Source organism: Limanda limanda, chromosome 8, assembly GCF_963576545.1.
Source record: "Limanda limanda chromosome 8, fLimLim1.1, whole genome shotgun sequence".
NCBI lineage: Eukaryota > Metazoa > Chordata > Actinopteri > Pleuronectiformes > Pleuronectidae > Limanda > Limanda limanda.
In genome coordinates, this window is record NC_083643.1 from 22,797,604 (window position 1) to 22,817,094 (window position 19,491).

Genomic DNA, 19,491 nt, shown 5'->3' on the forward strand with positions numbered 1-19,491 from the left:
CTAAGTATGGTTGAAACATATGTTGTAGTTGAAAAGTAAGTTTTATGACCTATATCTACATACATATTAAACCTGTCCAAATACTTTATGACCTGAACTGTTTAATGGTCTGAACGGTTTATGACCTGAAAACTGTCAGACCCTTTTAATCACTTATTTACTCTCCAAAGAACTGAATGTATGTCTGCTTATCTCCAAAGGAAACATATGTAAATCAGTTGTCTGTGTTTAGATTCCCCTCTCAACCTGCGCCCACAGAACCAGTCTGAACTGAGAGATAGCCTCCTCCTATATAAGATCCTTGCATTCGACTGTTCTGCATCTTAACTCTGAAATCCCTGTGACTCTCTGTGTTGATCCTTTCTGCAGAAAACCCCTATTAAAATACACAAAGACAAATATGGTGTTCCAGCCTCTTGTATTTCCAGATTTCCATCACAGTAGTTAACTAATCCTTTCTACTCAATCAAATTGTATTTGTATGGCCCATATTGACAATTCACAATTTGTCTCATAGGGCTTAACAGGTGCGACATCCTCCATCCTTAACCCTCAACAAGAGCAAGGAAAAACTACCACTACGTGAAACCTCAGAGGGCCACATGTGAGGATCCCTCTCCCAGGATGGATAGAAGTGCAATAGATGCCACGTGTAACCATCAACAGTATTTATAACATTGATAAGAGGAAACAGTTTTTAACATAATGGAAAGTAAATCAATTGAGGAGTTATTGTAAATAATTGGTAAATCAGCTGCCACCATAATCCATATTCTGCAGCGACACAATCACAAAGGAGACAAATTCTACTGTTTGTACACATTTTAATGACTACTACAAGTAAATGACACTTGTCGACAGTTACAATTGTTAAAAACATGAGACGAACAATGAAGTGAGTAAAATTGAATAGATTGTACTTGCTAAAAATAAATGGGGTGTGCGGGGGGGTTAAGGTTACATTCACCTTTGCAGGCACACCTGCCACTTCCTAATAGTGCAAGGAATTTAATCCGCTGAATGCCATACATCTCTCTGTTGTACGTTTGCATTAAGACTATTATTATTGCATGCCTTCAGTGGCAAGTTGAGGTATACAAAACACATTGTTCTGACAGTTACATACTGTACTTCTGACATGATGCAGGCGTTTTAGGAAATAAAAAAAGAAGAAAGAAAAAACGAACCACGCAAAAGCAAATTTACTAATATGCTAACATTTCAAATCAGGTTTGTTACACTGGAAGCGTTTCAGATTTCCTAGCCAATCGTGTTACGTTATCACATTTTTAGACGTGAGAAATCAATACATGAAAAGAAAGAATCTGTACAAACAACAGTAACCCTGATAACATGTGTCCTACACCACAATTTCAAGTTTTATTCTCCCTTTAACTTACTGCCAACTGAATCTGATTGTAAACTGAGCTTTACTGCATAAAAGTTGGCATTTAAGCGTGTCACATTTGAGTATATTATTTGAAAACGAAGATAACAACTCTGCATCAGAAATGTACAAACAACAGAGATGATAACTGTTGTCTGTGCTTTGTAGAGTTTCCATAATTAAGCATCTTTAAAGTGGGGGAAAAACAAAAGCTGTCTCACTCACTAGCATTAGTTCATTCTCAGGAACAGTAGCAGAAACATCAAGTATGTGTGTGTGGACAAGTCCGACACCAGTGGGAGAAAGAACCTTTCAATTTGACGTGGATGCACCAAATGTTGACGAGATACAAAGAACATCAAGAATACCACTTAGATTCTACCGTATAGTAAGATGCTCTTCAGTTTAGAGTTAAATTACTTAAGTGTGTGTTTATATGTATCTGAGGGAGAATTGATTTGCTTGGCTCTGAAATAGAAATCAAATATTTTAACATTAACTTTATATTTTCCCAAGGCACAGCGTACTGAAGATATGCAGGTAAATGTAGATTAGGTGCGAGCCGACAGAACTCTTTGGAGTTTGAGTCCGGCCACCTCACAGCCCAGTCAGATCCAGCTCTGTTGGGTTCTGCCTCAGTTTCTACATCAGCCAGTGGGTGTAAGAGGAGGGAGGACAGAGGAGACTAAAGCAGACTGGAGGAGTCATCAGGCAGGATTTAAATTGTCGCCATTCAGCACATTGGGAAGGACGCCACTGAACCTGGCTCAGGACACAGAGGTTTGAACTGGTTCAGAGACATGACTCCAACCCAACAGCTACAGCTGCAGCTGCAGGGGAAACGTCACTGGGTCTTCTCAGCACATCCCATCAACATTTTCCAGACAGTGTCACATTGAAGCAAACCTCAGAAGGGCTGCTGGGTTTTCAACTCTGAGTAAACTAGTCCCTCCGCCGAGATGGCATCCCCGAGCCCAACTGTCCGAAGCGGCTGTTTGCAGACCAGTACCGGTGTGAGGTGGAAGGTGACGTTTCCTCGCCGCCACACCACAACAGGCTCTGCTGGGTTCAGGGACAACTTCTCTCGTGGCTCAAAGTGCGAGCTGTGAAACTCTAGCGGGGCTTTTAGCTCCACTTTGCTAATATCAACCGACTGGAGCCCGCAGGCCTGACTGCTGGCCACTCGGGCTCCAGCCATCACTGCTGCCGCCTCATTCGCCCAGTATCCCTCCACTGTAACCAGGATGTGGTACGCCAGTGTGTGGAAGTGAATGCGAGTGAGGTCAGCCTCCGACGATGGGTCGGTGCGGCCGTGCTGCTCCAGAATCCAAAGGAGGATGTCGCTGACCTGCCCCACATCAGGGATGCCTTTCCAGGCCTCCATGTCTGCATGAGGCCCCTCGCCGGCCTGAGAGAGGAAGAGCAGCTCCTGCTCGTTCAGCCCGATGGAGCTGACAATGGGCATAACCTGCTAACAGGAAACAGGCAAAAAACTAAATGTTAAATATACAGACCTATTTAGGGATTAGTGAAATTTGAATCTTTTCTGTGACAAGGTCTCGGTAAACTGTTTTCCACATGTACCTCCTGCATGATGCTGTTCATGTAGTCTTTGTCCGTCATGCTTGCCAGCTCCAGGTGGATGGGAATATCTTTACGGATGTCAGATATGGCCGACACAGCCTGGAAAGAGGAAGCAATTTGAGTCACTGCTGTATGACCATGCAGACATGTTGTCCATAATAATAAAACATAACTGACACAATATTGATTATTAATCCAGTTTTTAAAAAAATGAAGGAAGAATTAGCTAAAATAAAAGAATGCAGGTTTTAAAAAGGGCCACAGCAGAAAAATTCTTTCTTTGGCCCAAAAATCGAGCCTGAAAATCACTCCAAGGCTCTGTGAAAAAAAACCTTTTCAATACAGAAGAGTACATATGATCTGATAAGTGGTTGAAGTAGTTTGTTGCTTAAAGACCTAAAAAAGGAGACACGTTTCTAATGTTGTGGTTAAAGTGTGGAACAGTGTCAATATACATTTAATTTGACAACACAAGTTGTTTAGAACGAAGGCAGGTGTCTATTAATTTACTCAGAACAGACAGTTTGTATTGTCCATGTTGTTGTTTGTATTCTGTGTGCACATTATAATAAATACCAACATTTTCATAAATATTCACTACCATAAACTAGAAGAACAGATGAATGATCCTTCATCTTTACTTTTCACAGAATTATCAAACATCTATGAAAAAAGCAGACATGTTGAATCTATTGAAGTGACCTCTTTCAGCCGCTCCTCCCACAGCTCTCTGCCCTGACCCTCCATCATGTGGAGCCCCGACAGGACCACCAGTTCAGGCTCAAACTCCTCCAGACTCGCCACAAACGTCTCCAGTGAGCTCATCTCCCCGTTGGACACGTCATGAGAGAAGATGAAGCGGTTGGCTTGAGGCGCCCGAGTTGAGCCCCACTGTTCACCTACAGACAGAGAACAAGACCAGACACAACTGTTGTATTACACACATCAACAGGGATCTAACAGGGATCAAGGGAGGGGCAACAGATACGGAAGGAGGAGGGTGCTCTCTCGCTCTACCTGCTTTATATTCCAGAATAAGGTGATATTCATCCATCTCCTGAAGAGAATCTGGTGGAACGACAATCTGCTCATCCAGCATCTCATGAAGCTTAGGACCGACTGGACCACATAACAAAACCTGGGGTGTGAAAAATATTGACACACGATCACAAACTCAACAAATCTAGTTCACTGGTATTGCTCTGCAACGGAGCAAACATGTAGTGGACTCATTCTTTTTTTCAATTGGTTTTGTATAACATGGGGATTTAGACAGAATTTTTGTATCAATACAATCATATTTCGTAACCCAGGTATTCTGAATAATGTGATAATTCTGTGCTCTGCCACCTAACGTTGCAAGACAGGAATTGCTAGTATTTAAGTGGAATAAACGTTCAGAACTTGGGTATAAGAAATGCAGTACTGAGAACGCAGCTTCTGGTATTGCAGGAATATATTTTTCTCATGTTCATTATTTCTTTAGTTTATGGATTTCTGCAAAGAGAGGCACTCAGTTATGGTTATTTAAGGGTCACTCAAATCTTTAAAAGTTCATTAATTGAGGTTAAGAGTTTGTGACAGAAGTAGAATCATACCGTTAGGTCAGGGTAGGTGGCGAGCTTCTGACCAATGAGGGCGGCATTCCCTCCCACATACAGCTGAAAAAAGACAAAAGTAAAAATTGATCAGAAAGAGGGTAATTTACAAAGTGATTTACTCAAATTAAAATAATTTAGTCTTTTGAGAAAGTTTAAGGAGTAAGGTCTTCTTGCCTTTGCTCCGGGGTATTCTGCTGCTGCTCGTGCGATCCACTGAAAGACCTCTTCATCGCTGAAGAAGCGCTCAGCGGCTGCTCCACGCCCCATGTAATGGATGAAGGCCTCCTTCAGGTCCTCTTTGGAGTGTAAGACTTCATGATCCAGGCCGGTGCCAGGGTCCACAGCCAGAGCCTGCAGGAGTCCCACTCCAGAGACAACCACATCCACACAAGCATTTACCCTGAACCGGGGAGGACACCAGTACAGTTATGGAGAAACACTTACTATGAGTTATTAATAAGATACAAATGTATAAAAGTTAGGCTGGAATTATTAATATTCCAAGATATAGAATACAGGTTTTTAAGGAAGATACAGACAAATGAGTTAAAAAGTCACATTGTCTGCTTGTTTTAACCGGATATTCTCCAGGTTCACCAGTTTATATTCAAGAACTTTTAAATATCATATAGGCCCATTAGAATATTAAGGCTGAAAATGATTTGTATACATTTACATTTTTCCAAGCTGTAGGTCACAATACTTCCCAACAATACACAGAATATAAAAAATAGATGAGCAGCAGAAAACTGATGGATTAGTTAATTACTATTTCTTCACACATTTACATTTGACATAACCCCAGACATTTGAAACAATAACATTTTAGTTATTGCTAACATCTAACACAGAAACATGTATAAGTCAATCTATTAACTGCAGCAGGCTAAACCCTTACATATACCCCAGCTACATATTCTGATTCACTTTGAAATATTCTACATTTCAAGTTATTTCTCCCTTTACTTTTCTCAATGGTAGAAACAAACTGTGGGCAGTCCTTCAGTTCCAGCTAATCCTTACCTTCCCCCTATTTAAAAAAATGCTGATGTGGGTGCTGGCTGCTCTAAAGCCTAAAGGCTATAGGTTATAGGTGTGGAGAGTAATATAATTCCCTGGGGGAGCCCCGTCTTGGACCACGCCCTCCAAGCTGGGACTGAACCTTGATAATAAATTCCTTGTGACTAGCAGAGCTGACTGCCTGAAGCCTATCAACATGCCACAGTGCCCCTGCAGAGGAGCTGCAGGGGCACTGACGTGGGAATGATTCCCAACTCCAGACGACTGCTTTGAAGCTAAAGAAAGATACTTCCTAGGCCCTGTTCAAACCTGGTATTAAATGTGGGCAGTTTTAAGTTCATCCACTGTTTCACATTATCTAGACAAGTCAAACGTAAGCCGAGATCTACCATCCTGATATCTTCCAAAAAACCCACTTATGAGGGTCATATTTACAATTTTTGCAATTTCAGTCAAAGGCCAAATGTACGAGCATAACTACACACAAAGAAAGGCAGAAATGCAACTTTTATGTATGCAATGCACAATATTCACATTAATATCAATTCTTATTTATTTAAAAGATCTGTTCCATAAACAATATTTAGTTTCTCAGTTCAACAATATGATTTGCAGAGGAGCTTCTGCTTCAGTAAAATGTTTAAGTATTTAGGGTTTTCCTTGAATATGGCCATAAATATGACTATTTCCTTATATAAAAGTAGTCATGTGTAAATATGAGTACTACACAGTATGAAGCTGTGCATCTTCAGCTCCTGACAATATTTCACAATAAAAAAACGTTTTAATCAAAAGAATGGATTCCGTCAACAGAAACGCTGGAGTGCTTTTATTTTGACACACGCATACAGAAAGTGTTGCAACTATTTGTTGGTGACAAGAATCCATCCGATAAGCATATAATCTCAGGTGAAAGATAATTTTCTCACTTTATTCTGCAGTGAACCCTAATGTTTAGCTGTCTATGTCACAAACATATTCCAGAACCTGTTTCAAAGTAAAAGCACTCCAGCAAATCCATTCACTTGATCTAACAGGACTTTGACTGTTATCGCAAGACCCGAAGATGCAGGTCTTCATACCATAGAGTCCTGGTGTTTAGTTAAGTACATAATCCGACTTGTATTGAGTTTGGGTTAGAGTGATAAGATCTTGCATGTGCTTCATGCTGACCACTTGTGATGGGATGACTCAGAATTGATGTTAATACCAGGTCTAAACAGGATCTGTGTAAAAATGCAGCTCGGTCACTCACCCTACGGCCACTTTGCTCCACTGGCGTGTTGGTAGAGTAATGAGAGTCTCCCAGGCAGAAGAGATCACCTGCTCCTCACTCTTCGGGCTGCTCAGAGTGGGAGATGATGACCAAAACACCGGCACGTTGATGTACTGCAGAATCTGCTCTGGCAGCTCCGAGCTGCCTGGGTAGAAGTATCCAACAGCTAATGCCAGCAGGGCCGCTGCTGAAGCCTTCCTCCACATGATGCTCCCACACACTCCTGCAACAGAGGAAAACAGTTAAAGCCTGTCTGCACAACTGGCTCTGTAATGTCTCCAGAGTTTCAATGGTCAGATGCATTCACAACCACACAGAAATCATCAGAGTATATAAAGGACATATAACACATTATCTGGGGGTTTTACAAGGGGCCTGGCAGGAGAAACTCTGGAGAAAGTCCGGAGGGTCTCACTCAGCCATATGTTTTCTCACACACAGCCCCTTTGAAGAATGTCAAGGACTGGAGATTATACAGAGTTCATTGCATGTCTGAGAGCAGCTTTAAGAGAGAACTATCTTTTAGAGGCAAGAAGAGCCTGCTTCAAATGGTTTGGGCCCTGATTTCAACATCATGGAGTCAGTGTGGGATAACATAAAGAGACAGTCAACAGGACTGTTAAGGACTTACACACCCGCTATGTAGCCTGAAAAACTATTAGTAAGGTAAACTGGTGCAGTCGCAAAAAACTGCATTGAACCATCTAAAGAATCAGATCCAGAACACACCTGCTAAAATTCGAACAAAGGAAAAAACAGAGCACAGTGGTTCTCAATTCACTGCACCGGTGGCTACTAGTGGCTCCAAGAATGTACTTTTAGTGCTTGTCCATCAACCTCACAAGTCATCTGGTTCAGATCTACTATGGTTCCTAAAGTTAGCTCTAAAAACGGTGAAGCTGCTCTTCTTATCTTGCATGCGGCTCACATCTGGAACAAACTGCCTGAACTTGTCAGACCAGAGACAATTATTCTATTCAATTTTAAAGCTACACACTTCTGTCCTTCTTAATGCTGCTTTCATTATTATTGGATACATTTCACTATTTTTTTCTAATGGAATTCTATTCATATATTTTTGCATTATGTAAAGCACTTTAAATTGTTTTGTGTATAAAACGTGTTGGATAAATAAATATACCAGGTTATTTTCGCTGTTTACTCCACTCACTAAGGAGTTTCAAAAGCTAGTGGCGTCTTCAGTTTTAATTTGCAGCTAAGTTTTTTCACTGAGTTTTATGTGAATTGCTTAAAATATTTTAAAGCTGCTTTAATTTAAGGGGTCACAAGCCAAGACAGTTGGGAGCCTCTACTATAAATGACAAATAAAGGAAATGAGCTATATTCTGCCCTCATGGAGCACTTTAATAGGAACACCTGTACAACCTGTTTGGTACCAACAGCATAAATCCATGGACCCAACCTGCCTTTAGTCATCAGCTGCTGGTGGTGTAAGAGTGTGTGGATGGATTTCTTGGCACAGTTTGAGCCCTGATATTCAGATCAGACAAGACATTGGGCTAAAAACACGGTGTAATTGTTTCAAGTCGAATTTGAAGGTCGGGGGTTACGGACACTTGGATGACACCACAGGAGCAGTATGGAGGCATTTTATGTTATTTTCTGTTTTGTTTTTTTTTACATTGAAGAAGTGGTCACCATTTACTTCAATTGTATTGGATTTGGCTGCAACACTGTTTACCCCTGGCACTCCAAAAGTGTTTTGTGGACTCCAACACTTCATCCGCCACTCCATCTGCATTTTGGGTGAACTATCCCTTTAATACCTCTGAATCAGTTGAGTACAGCCTAGGACTATTATTGTTGACCATGTCCTCAAGTAACTCATCATTTAATGGCTACTTCCAGTGGGATAAATAAAGCAGCGTGCAAGTAGAACTAAACGTGTTTTAAGAGCCCGGGAGGCCTCACCGGGTGTCAACTTGTGTTCCTGATCAAGTGTCACCCAGTTTGTTTTTACAGTACACTTTACACAGCATGCGAGACACCCCCCCCCCCTCCTCCCTGCAGATAATCCGGTTTTAATTCAGTCTTTAACTCAGGAGCCGATCTCCACATTTGCACCTGCACGGACAAACAGGTCCACGTCACTGAGCCCGTGAGGGACACTGTTTATGTCACAGCACCCTGAGGAAAGCATGAGCATTTAACTTTAAACTAGGTCTGCAGAGTGGCCGCCCTAAAGAGAGCCCGACACAGAGAAGATACACAGAATATACAGATTATATATAAGATAAAATATTGTTATTATTAGATAAGCAGCGGTTAAGGAGTCGAACACGTAATGAAAGCAAAAGGACAGCGCAGCGCTGACATTGCGTTTCAATGGGACTGGAGCGACAAGCCCGATCCCCACTCACAGTGCCACAGCTGACTTCCTGCTAACGTGGAAACTCACTCAGTCACTTAGCTCGCATGCTAACACCAGCACGCAGCGTGTATCTGCGGCTTCAGTCAATCAAAGCTAATCTGACAGTAGCTTTAGCCCGCTCGGCTCAGCTCGGTTCATTCAGAGGAGGACTCGTTTAGACACTACACCTCCGTTTCTCTCACAGAGGCTCGGACAAACCGAGGGGCTTCGCAGATGCGTGTTAGCGGGACGTACCGATAAAGTGACTGCGGGCTTCGGGTTTGTCCGTGAGAAAGAGGAGGAAGAGGAGAGTCCACTTCACGCACTCAGCATTAGTTTGGTGGAGGCTGCCGGGAGGAGGAGGAGGAGGAGGAGGAGAGCTGATGCTGCTGAGTCTCACTGAGCTCAGGCTGTGCAAGTCACTGAAGAGCTGAGAACACAACACACACACACAGCTGAGAGCCACACCGGCTTCCGTCCACCGCTCTGCGCATGCGCCCCAGACCTGCTCATAGATACAGTACGTCCAGTACTGTATCTAGTTTTTTTCACAACTTTGTTTAGAACATTTTGTACAACTCCAGAAGGAAAAATGAGGTAGAACTACAGGGCTGCACAAATAGATCGAAATAAATGAATTAACTAAATATACTTAAAGTCTAAGGCCTTTTCATAGTATTAGCAAACAGTCCAAAAGTCCTCAAACACATCTCCACATACATTGAGTTTCAGATCCTCTTTCTATTGAGAATCACTCAACACATGTCAGGCTGCTGTAACTGTCAACACTGACCTGCATGTTCTACAAGTCAGAAGCAGTCGGTATATGTTCTGCTGTAAAAATGGCCTGTTTATCCCCCCATCCCTAGTTTATTGAGGGGATAAACTCCTCTTACATGAATAGTTCAGAAAATATACTATTTTTTTTTATCCATTTGTTATTATGGTTTAAACTAGAATAGCACTTAGTAGAGCACACACCTACGCCAAGATCCAACAGTCCCTTTATGAAACCACATTTAAATTCACTTGATCCTGAGTTTTATCTGGATCTGCACCAAATTCCAAACAGAATTACGAGTCCCCCAAAAATTAATTTCCTCAATATCTATACTTACTGTCTGAAAAATGAACGGAGAAAAAAAAAACATATCTCTCATTGATAAAGAGAGTGGAAAGAAAAAAACCTGGATCCACCCCCTGTTCAAGATCTGCACAAAAATTGAATGGGTTCGTCCTTATTAACAAACAAACAAACAAACAAACAAATGCAGAAGAAAACATAACCTCCTTGGTGGAGTTAATAATTTAATTGTTTTAAAAGAGACAATATTTGCACAAAGAGAACACACTTTTAACTACATATTAGAGCAGACTACTTGGAATATCAATAAGTGAATGATAGAGAAAGACCAATATTAGTAATTTCTCTAAAGCAAGAAGGCCAATAATGGTTATAGCTTCTCAGTGTAAGGATACATTTAATATTTCCAGGTTTTTGACCATGGGCCAGACAAACAAAACATTTGATGGGTGTGATGGGCATTTATTTTTGTTGCTTTAGAGATCAAATTATGTATTGATTATTCAGGAAAATAAAATGTTTCTGCCTTATTCTGTTCCTTGTATCTCTTCAGAGAGAACATGTCCACCTGGAGTTATCATGAACCAAACAGGAGGTAAATCACACCAGTAAACGACAATCAATCAAAAAAATGTAAGACTCAAACTATTTCTTCCTGCCTTTTCCTTCAGGCACATGAGCTTGTTGCAGCTTGTAAACTATTTCACCTCAGGCAGCTTCGGCCTTGCTCATCCCACCCCTCCCCATACAGTCTGTAAATCTCAGATGTCAGGTACTTAAATTTAATTGATGTTGGTTGATTTCACACTGTGTTTCCAAACTACGGATTAACCATGTTATAACAATGGTTTTCTGAGGACACATTTGAGTGTTCAAAGAATAAATTATATAAACTCCTGAATTAAATAAACAGCCTTTTTTGCACTTCTGGTTAGATGCTAAACTGCATTTTGTTATATAAGTACTTGTACTGTGCAATGACAATAAAGTTGAATCTAATCTAAAAAAAAAATCCCTTTTAAGGACGTGATATCTTTAAGTCTGTCTCACTGTGAGCACATATACAGGCCCACTAAACTTCTAATCTCAATAAGCTTCTCACTATATTGAGTCTGTATGGATTCATTATTTTCTGCTAGAGTTTCAACAGTTTGTTTTTTCACATTTAAAGCTTCTGTCTGTGCTGCACCTTAGCACCGCACTTGCCCATAACTATTGTTCTTACTGTATATATTGTTGTTTTATGTCCGATTGTTGTTTTATGTACAAATGCACCAACCACACCAAGGCAATTTCCTGTATGTGTAAATATACCTGGCAAATAAAAGAATTTTGATTCTGATTCTTCTGATTCTCTCACGAAAAAGCAAAAAATTGGATCAATACATTTCAGATCAGTCATATTTGCAGGTTTTAACTTCTCTCACAGAAGAATGTTCTCTTGTTCGACAATGTGTTTGATTCTTTATTATAGATTTCACATGAATAAAACGATTTTCTTAAATCCAACTCCATAAAACCCATGAATTCCACATTTAAGACCTATGGAGTGTGACTTAACACCTCAACAGTATAGCCTAACTTAATGCAACCTTTTTCTTTTCACCATACCCTGCTTCTATATTTGAAAATTAAATGGTAAATAAAATACAGGATTAAAGTAAACTTTGCTCCATAAACTTTTAAGACAAGTTAAGACAACTTTATTTTAAAATTAAATTCACATCAGAACGGTATCAGTAAGATGCACAAAATACCTTGTGTGCATTTCAAATCTGCCCTGTTTGCTTATGGCTTCACAGCCTGATTAAATTCAGTTTGTGTGTTATCTTCATGGCTAAACTAATACAGACATTCACATACACCCGCACACACACACACACACACACACACACACACACACACACACACACACACACACACACACACACACACACACACACACACACACACACACACACACACACACACACACACACACACACACACACACACACACACACACACACACACACACACACACACACACACACTGCATCTACTGTGCGAGTCTGACTTCTTCTTCAGCCCAGTTTTCAAGAAAAATTCTGGTTGTCCTCTTAAATATGAGATCCCCAAACAGCTGAAGACACAATGGGTTGCGCATCACAACAACAAAGGCACGGTGACGGCTTTCAGTCCCACTGGAGCCAAACAAAACTGGTCCTGCTGGTTGTAAACAGAGGCCTATTCATTTATCTGTCTAAATTCTCCTTAACTGCAAAGCCACAGTAATAATCTCATGCCTCTATAGAAGCAGTGGGGTCAGGCTCTGTGAAAGTGGGGGCAGTGAAGCTGACCCGGACATCCCGCGGGTAAAAACCATGAAGAACTCCATCCACAACAATGTCTGGAAGATCTGCAAGACAGAGCTCTGGGTTTACACTGTGTGGACAAGGACATTCTCAGAGGAACACATTTTGTCGCTGTCTCTAATGTTAGTGTTAAAATGTTTGATAATGACTCCTAACTCAAGAGGGTGTAAAGTCTCACCTGATGTGCGTTCGGAGAGATAAGGATCCTCAAAAAAGCCACACACTCGCTGATGTGGTAACGAGAAACTGAGGAGACACAAACAGAATATCATAGATTATACTCCAGTAACTGTATAGTTATGTATACTAATATTAACTTTTACGATACAAGCACAGATGATTTTATGATATACAGAGAACCAGGACAGAGCAATAAATGGACTGTGTCAAGACTTCCTTAAAATAATAGTAATAGTAGTCGCTAGTAAGTAGTTTTTATTTGAGATCAATAAATAATTCAAACTGTAAGATAACACCAAGTGTTGACCATTATCCTCATCATTCAGCACTTGAAGATCTTTAACTACAATCAAGCCACTCAATTTATGTGCACATGTTAAGTGGATTCTCTGAGGTCGGCTCATCAGTGCCAGTGAAGATGAAGGGAGACTCTCCATCTGGATCCTTGCCCCTAAACTTAAATAAACGTTACCCTTCACTACTAGATCACTAAACTCACTCAGCATTTTCTTAAATATTTCTCGTTGTTGAGGATTTTCAGAAATTTGAGTGATGGTCTTATCCGTTGTAATAATAGTTTTCGTGAAGCACTGTAAAATCAGTTTTAATCCCGTTGCAGAGACAAAAGAAAGTACACAGCACAGCAATATACTGTTACCACACAATTGGAGAGAAGTTGGATATACAAATATTTTACCTGTAATCCCGACTGTCCAGATCATCGAGTGATCTGAAATTAGAGCAGAAGACTGTCAAAAATTCATCATTAGTTCACAACTGTAAAAGGCAGATTACAGAGGCTGCTTTATGATAATTGCTACAGAGAGTAGCTTCCTTTTGTTAAGAAATTTCTTAAGAAAGAGTAAAATACAACTTACAAAGATACAGAACCTTATTGTACATTTCTCTTTAAAATTAGTGTTATGCCCTGTACATTCATAGATATTCAATGAAGCACTATGGAGACATGTAGCCCAAACCGAAGCGATGATTTAAAACTCTAACATTGCATTTTAAAGATTAGATTCTACGTCAAATCCTGAAAAAGATAAATGTTGGCAGCCACTTCAAGACACCCATTAGAAGTCAACATCTTTGCTTCTACTGCTCTTAAGCTACTTTACAGGATATTGTGGGTTAGAGATGGTGCTGCTGCTCTGCTGTGAGAAAATGTTTTGGAAGTTTTATTATGTTGCTGCATTGCCCTCAATCCAAAAATAGAGGATTTAAATATAGCAACGTGTCCAACACCTCTGGGCGAAGACAGAGGAGTCGGAAGTGAAGGACTTACTCCATGCTGCTGATCTTGTTTCCTGTATGAAAGTGTCGGACGTGGAGGAAGTCCAGCAGCACCTGTGGCACGTCTTCATTTTGATAGATGATGTCCTGGGAAAACAAGAGAAATTAAAAAAAATAACTTTTAGATAAAAAATCAAGTGTGAAAGTTGAAGCTCGTCTTGTCAAAGGTTTAAGAATAAATATTATCAGTGAGTGATGATTCTGATTAAAGTCAAATATTATAAAATATAAAGTTGGTACACAAACATTTCAACTGAGCCCAGCCAAGTTTAAGCTCCTTTTAAAATAAAAAGGTTAGGTTTGAAAGTATAACTGATGTGTTTCAGAAGAATTCTATAACTTTTTTCGTCAATCATTATATATTAAAACATAAAACTGAGGGAACTATTAGCTAACGTATTAAAGTTAAAGAAAAAAAACATGTTTTTCCTTTCGTCATGGACGTTTGAAGTTATAGCAGAGATGGACAGAGCCAAGGGTGGATATTACACAATTAAAGGTGACCAAAATGAAATGTCCTGTTACCTTGAATAACAGTGGATATTATAAATATATTCTAAATATACAACAAAGGTCTAGTCATGTTCTGACCTTTTCATAAAGAATTGAAACATATCTTTAAATTGGGTCAAAATCAGTCAGCTACATGACATCACAAGGCCACACTGAAGCGGTGCAGAGGCTCCTTGCACCTGAAGGAGATCCCACCTGACTGCATGGACACGTGGATGTTTTACCTGGACATAATCTTCCAGCTCCTGCCTCCTTTGCTCCCCAGGTTTGGTCCTCAGGTGAGGGTTCCTCTTGCTCGGGAAGTCCGGAGTCTGAATGATCTTCTTGAGCTGCGGAAAACCACAAGGACAAGAACCTTCCAATCAAATGGTTGAAACAACGGAGATATTTACAGTAAATCCCAATCATTGTGGCTGCAATATTTGGGGGAGGAATATGAACATCATGAAAATTCTATATTTCCAAATGCAAAAGGCTAAATAAAGCTTCCTTAGGATTTTAAATCCATTAAATCAATGTGAATTACTCTTTTAGGCAACATCTTATACATACAGAAACACTGTATTAACTGTTGCATGTACCTACTTTTCTGTGCAGAGTCTGGAATTCGCTGCTTCTTCTGAGCACATAATGTTTCCTCTCATTAAACAAGACTTCCACTCTGAAGAGCTGCAAAGAGGACACAGAAAAATGAAAACAATAACTATTTATGATGACAGTTTTTGACATTTGAGCCAAGAGGTTCAGTCCTTTCAAACAGACAGGTTTCTTTGATTTGGTCTAACATTATTCAGAGTGCAGAGACCAATGAGGAATTATAATTTAAACAGATAAACGAAGCTTTAAACTGCTCTTCACAATGTGTAGAAGAAGGTGAATAAGGTTAAACTGAATATAAACTAACAATCTCAACTAATACTCTTGTACAGATCTCTCTTTAAACATAACATTAAAAAGATTGTTTGTCAGTTTACAGGGTAGGGAAGTGAATTTAAATTAAGGGTTAAAAAATAAGGACTAAAACAATGTTGGCGTAAAAAAAACACATCTTGAGTTGTAACAATCATTACAGTCACATTTTGATTCTCAATGTTACCAGTTTTATTATGTTATTCATACAAGTTTGCATCATCACACAGCAACATAATGTCTCCAGCAGGAGGAGACACAGAGCTTCAGATTCCAGATTTGTTGTTTTTACCAGGAACACAATCAGATCACACTACACAGAACCGTCTCCACCTATATCAATATCAAATCTCAACACACTGTATCTGTGCTAGGATTTATATTACTTTCTGATTTGTCACATACGAAGAGCTTCTTCAGTTGAAGTTTTTAAATTGATCTGGAAAAACTGAATGAATTAGTCTTAATTGTTCTAAAACACTTAAGATTTATGTAATCCAACGTGTGTTGAATTGTGGCATTAAAGAGACGTCAGTCTCTCATTAACACTCTTCAGACAACTGCAGAGCTGAGGACATTAGATATATCACATTAGATATGTATATGTTCCATGCGGTAATCTGTGCACGTTAATGAAGTGGAGGGCAACAATAACATATGATTATTACATGCACTTTTACTTTAGTACATTCGAAATGGATATCATCTTGCAAATATATAGGTATGTATGTATATATGCTGGACGGACAGATAGACAGACAGTAGGAGTGTAACAGGACATGTATCGAACAAAAAAATATTGTTAAAATCGATACAGGCATTTTGGAGACTGTGCCATTCTAGTGTTAACCAATAACATATCAAATAAACGTTTCTTTTAATAAAAGCATAGCAACAGGGTATCTTCAAGTAAAGAGAGGGTTGGCGTTTAAAAGTCCCTTTCACAGCAGAATAAATAAGTACCTAATCGTCACTGTATAACAGTAAGTCAGTTAAACTTCAGGGATATCAATCTTTCCATTTAGGAAGCACAAGTGATTGTGAATCAATTTTACGCAAGACCGGTATCTGCTCCTTTGTGCAAGCAGGAACAGGAGGAGCACTGTCAGAGTCTTACAATATGACCTGCAGCAGGCTGGTGGGCATGTTTCGGACCAAACTGTCAGAAACAGACTTCATGAGGGCCCAGAGAACACCAGAATTGGCAGGTCTGCCACTCTCTGGCGAATGCCAATCGAGCTGAACGGTGCTGGGCTGTGAGCACTGGGTTCTCTTCACTGATGAGAGCAGATTCACACTGAGCACAGTACCCCCAAGTGACAAGCGTGGAAGAGTCTGGGAGAAGCTGTGGTGAATGTTGTGCTGCCTGTAACATCATCCAGATGACCAGTTTGGCAGTGGGTCAGTGATGTTCTGGGGAGGCATATTCTTGGTGGGTCACACAGAGCTCCTTGTCATAGCCAACGGTACCCAGACTGCTGTTAGGTGCTGGGATGAAATCCTCAGTGTGATCCTCAGACCTGGGCCCTGGGTTCCTCCTGGTGCAGGACAAGGCCCGGCCTCATGTGGCCAGAGAGATTCGGCAGTTCCTGGAGTACTCAGGCATCTGTGCTATTGAGTGGTCCTCACGTTCCCCTGACCTAAATCCAATTGAGCACCTATGGGACGTTATGTATCGGTGCATCCGACGCCGCAGAGTAATGCCACAGACTGCCCAGGAGCCCACTGATGCCCTGATCCAGGTCTGGGAGGAGATCTCTCGGGATCATATCCGCCGACTCATCAGGAGCCTGACCAGAAGTTGTCAGTAGTGCATACAGGCACATGGGAGCCATACCCACTACTGAGTCACATTATGAGTTGCTGTGATAAAAGTCACGCAAATTGGACCAGCCTCCGATTTAAACTTTTTACTTTAATTTTCAGTGTGGTTTTGAATCCAGTTCTCAATGGGTTGATGATTTTGGTTTCCATTGACGGTTGTAACGTCATTTTGTTCTCAACAAATGATACAATGTACAGTAAAGATTTTCAACTTGAACAATTCGTTTTGAGAAGTGTGGAAAAATCACAGGTCCTCAAATTAACATGGCTCTGTTGTATTTAAGTGTCTCAGTAATCACAATAAAAGGAGCCTGAAAGTGAAGCTGCATTTCATCCTTATTTACACCTGTCTACTTGACTCATGTTGCAGCTCCAACATGCATCTGTAAAAGGATCAGGTAATAAAATAGTAGGCCCGTAAAACATAATAATATAATTTAATTATATTTTTAAAGTTCTAAATAAAAACACAGATTATTCAATTCAGTTTAAATATATTTGTATAGTGTCAAATCATAAATTACATTAACTCAAGGCCATTTTATGCAGAACAAAAATGATAGAGTAACCGAACAGTTCTCAAAAGAGTGAGTGCATCAGTGACGGTGGAGAGAAAATATCCATTTAACAGGAGAATTCTTCTGGCAGAACCAGAATCAATGTGGACCATCATCAGCCTCGACAGGTTGGGGTGAGCGGAGAAAAGTGAGCGAGGGGAGTTCAGTGGTGGATAAGAGAGAGACCAGCAAATTATATTTAAGCTTTGTCTGACTGGTTGTTGTTATGGAAATAATAAGTGCAGACTTTCGACTCCATTTTGCTCCTGTGCCTTTTTTATAAGGAGAATTTTGGGTGCAAAACTTGCGGGTATTTTTAAATTTGTAGGGAATTAATTCCAGCTACTATTTCTGAGTGGATAATAACAACAAATTGTAAAAAAATAACAACACATTTTTATGTCATGGCACCTTTCTAGACACCTAAATAAATAAGAGTAATGTAGTTAAAGTAAAACCAAGCTTTAAAATCAGTTAAAAATGGTAAAAAGTTAAAGGTTAAAATTAAGTTAAGAGTCAAAAACACCTGAAAGACTACACGTGAAACCAAAGGTTAAAGTTTGGTTGACTGATATAAACACGATGTGAACTTGATTCCATTTCATGTAACTTTTGTTGAAGCAAAGTCTTTTTGAGTCTGTTGTTGTGTTGGTGGCTTAACGGGATCCGACTATTTCCTGCAGCTCGGTAGAGAAATCAGGGCTGAGCGGACTGTTCCAGCAGGTAACCTGGCTCACCTGGCGGCTCGGCTCACCTTCAGCTAACCACATTCACACCGTGTTGATTTAACCCGCGAAGACACACAAGTGTGAGGAAACAACACGTCAAAGTGTGTGTTTACTTTAACCCTCCTGTGGATACATATTTAACCTGACGACTTTCTGACGCGTCCTCACCTTCTTGGACTTTCCCGACTCATCCACTTCCTTTTCCATCGATGGTATCAACACTTCGATCATCGGGAAATCTTCCTGATACACCATCGGACTCGATCGACAGACGACCACAAGCCGAGAGGTGAACTTCACACGGTTTGATCCAAGTCCGAGAACTAGAGAGGAAGAAGTAGACCGTGACGACAGTTCAGCCGTCTGTCGTTTCTCTGGTCTGTTTCCTCCGGAGCTCCACCTCCGCACTAATTGGACAAACCCCCCACACAGACAGACAGCATCAGAGAGAGAGAGAGACAGACAGACAGATATAATCAGAGAGAGAGAGAGACAGACAGACAGACAGACAGACAGACAGACAGACAGACAGACAGACAGACAGACAGACAGACAGACAGACAGACAAACGCACTATAGACAGCATCATAAAGAAAGAGAGAGACAGACAGCATCAGAGAGACAGACAAACAGCATACAGCATCAGAGAGAGAGAGACAGACAGCATCAGAGAGAGAGAGAGGGGGACAGAGAGACAGACAGATATAATCAGCGAGAGACAGATAGAGAGAGAGAGAGAGAGAGAGAGAGAGAGAGAGAGAGAGAGAGAGAGAGAGAGAGAGAGAGAGAGAGAGAGAGCATAAA

At 40.5% G+C, this 19,491-nt stretch overlaps 2 protein-coding genes across 3 annotated transcripts; both read right to left on the minus strand.

Annotated features, from left to right (window-relative positions):
* Positions 1 to 810: 810 nt before the first annotated feature.
* On the minus strand, positions 811 to 9,674 carry adpgk (ADP-dependent glucokinase). 2 transcript variants are annotated; one of them, XM_061076233.1, is made up of 8 exons: positions 9,495 to 9,674; positions 6,848 to 7,091; positions 4,747 to 4,972; positions 4,570 to 4,632; positions 3,989 to 4,109; positions 3,674 to 3,870; positions 2,972 to 3,070; positions 811 to 2,858 (listed from the first exon to the last, which is right to left on the minus strand). In XM_061076233.1, exons 2-8 carry the CDS (start codon positions 7,072 to 7,074, stop codon positions 2,295 to 2,297), a joined length of 1,497 nt encoding a protein of 498 aa, XP_060932216.1. In that variant the 5' UTR covers positions 7,075 to 7,091; positions 9,495 to 9,674; the 3' UTR covers positions 811 to 2,294. The 2 variants fall into 2 exon arrangements, with proteins under 2 accessions (XP_060932216.1, XP_060932215.1); XM_061076232.1 differs by having other exon boundaries at positions 811 to 2,855; positions 9,495 to 9,557.
* Positions 9,675 to 12,335: 2,661 nt separating this feature from the next.
* snx22 (sorting nexin 22) lies at positions 12,336 to 19,185 on the minus strand. Its single transcript, XM_061076538.1, has 7 exons — positions 18,856 to 19,185; positions 15,255 to 15,338; positions 14,894 to 14,998; positions 14,149 to 14,243; positions 13,555 to 13,587; positions 12,856 to 12,923; positions 12,336 to 12,721 (listed from the first exon to the last, which is right to left on the minus strand). Exons 1-7 carry the CDS (start codon positions 18,940 to 18,942, stop codon positions 12,603 to 12,605), a joined length of 591 nt encoding a protein of 196 aa, XP_060932521.1. The 5' UTR covers positions 18,943 to 19,185; the 3' UTR covers positions 12,336 to 12,602.
* Between the last annotated feature and the right edge of the window lie 306 nt (positions 19,186 to 19,491).

Excerpts from the sequence above, each read along its gene's own strand:
- adpgk (XM_061076233.1), bottom strand. The coding sequence starts at position 7,074 with ATGTGGAGGAAGGCTTCAGCAGCGGCCCTGCTGGCATTAGCTGTTGGA. Across the intron at positions 4,973-6,847 it reads TGGAGCAAAGTGGCCGTAGG|GGTAAATGCTTGTGTGGATG; the intron begins GTGAGTGACCGA and ends TCCCCGGTTCAG. Across the intron at positions 3,071-3,673 it reads GGGAGGAGCGGCTGAAAGAG|GCTGTGTCGGCCATATCTGA; the intron begins GTCACTTCAATA and ends TCCTCTTTCCAG.
- snx22 (XM_061076538.1), bottom strand. The coding sequence starts at position 18,942 with ATGGTGTATCAGGAAGATTTCCCGATGATCGAAGTGTTGATACCATCG. Across the intron at positions 15,339-18,855 it reads AGTCGGGAAAGTCCAAGAAG|CTCTTCAGAGTGGAAGTCTT; the intron begins GTGAGGACGCGT and ends TCCTCTTTGCAG. Across the intron at positions 13,588-14,148 it reads AACAAGATCAGCAGCATGGA|ATCACTCGATGATCTGGACA; the intron begins GTAAGTCCTTCA and ends CTCTAATTTCAG.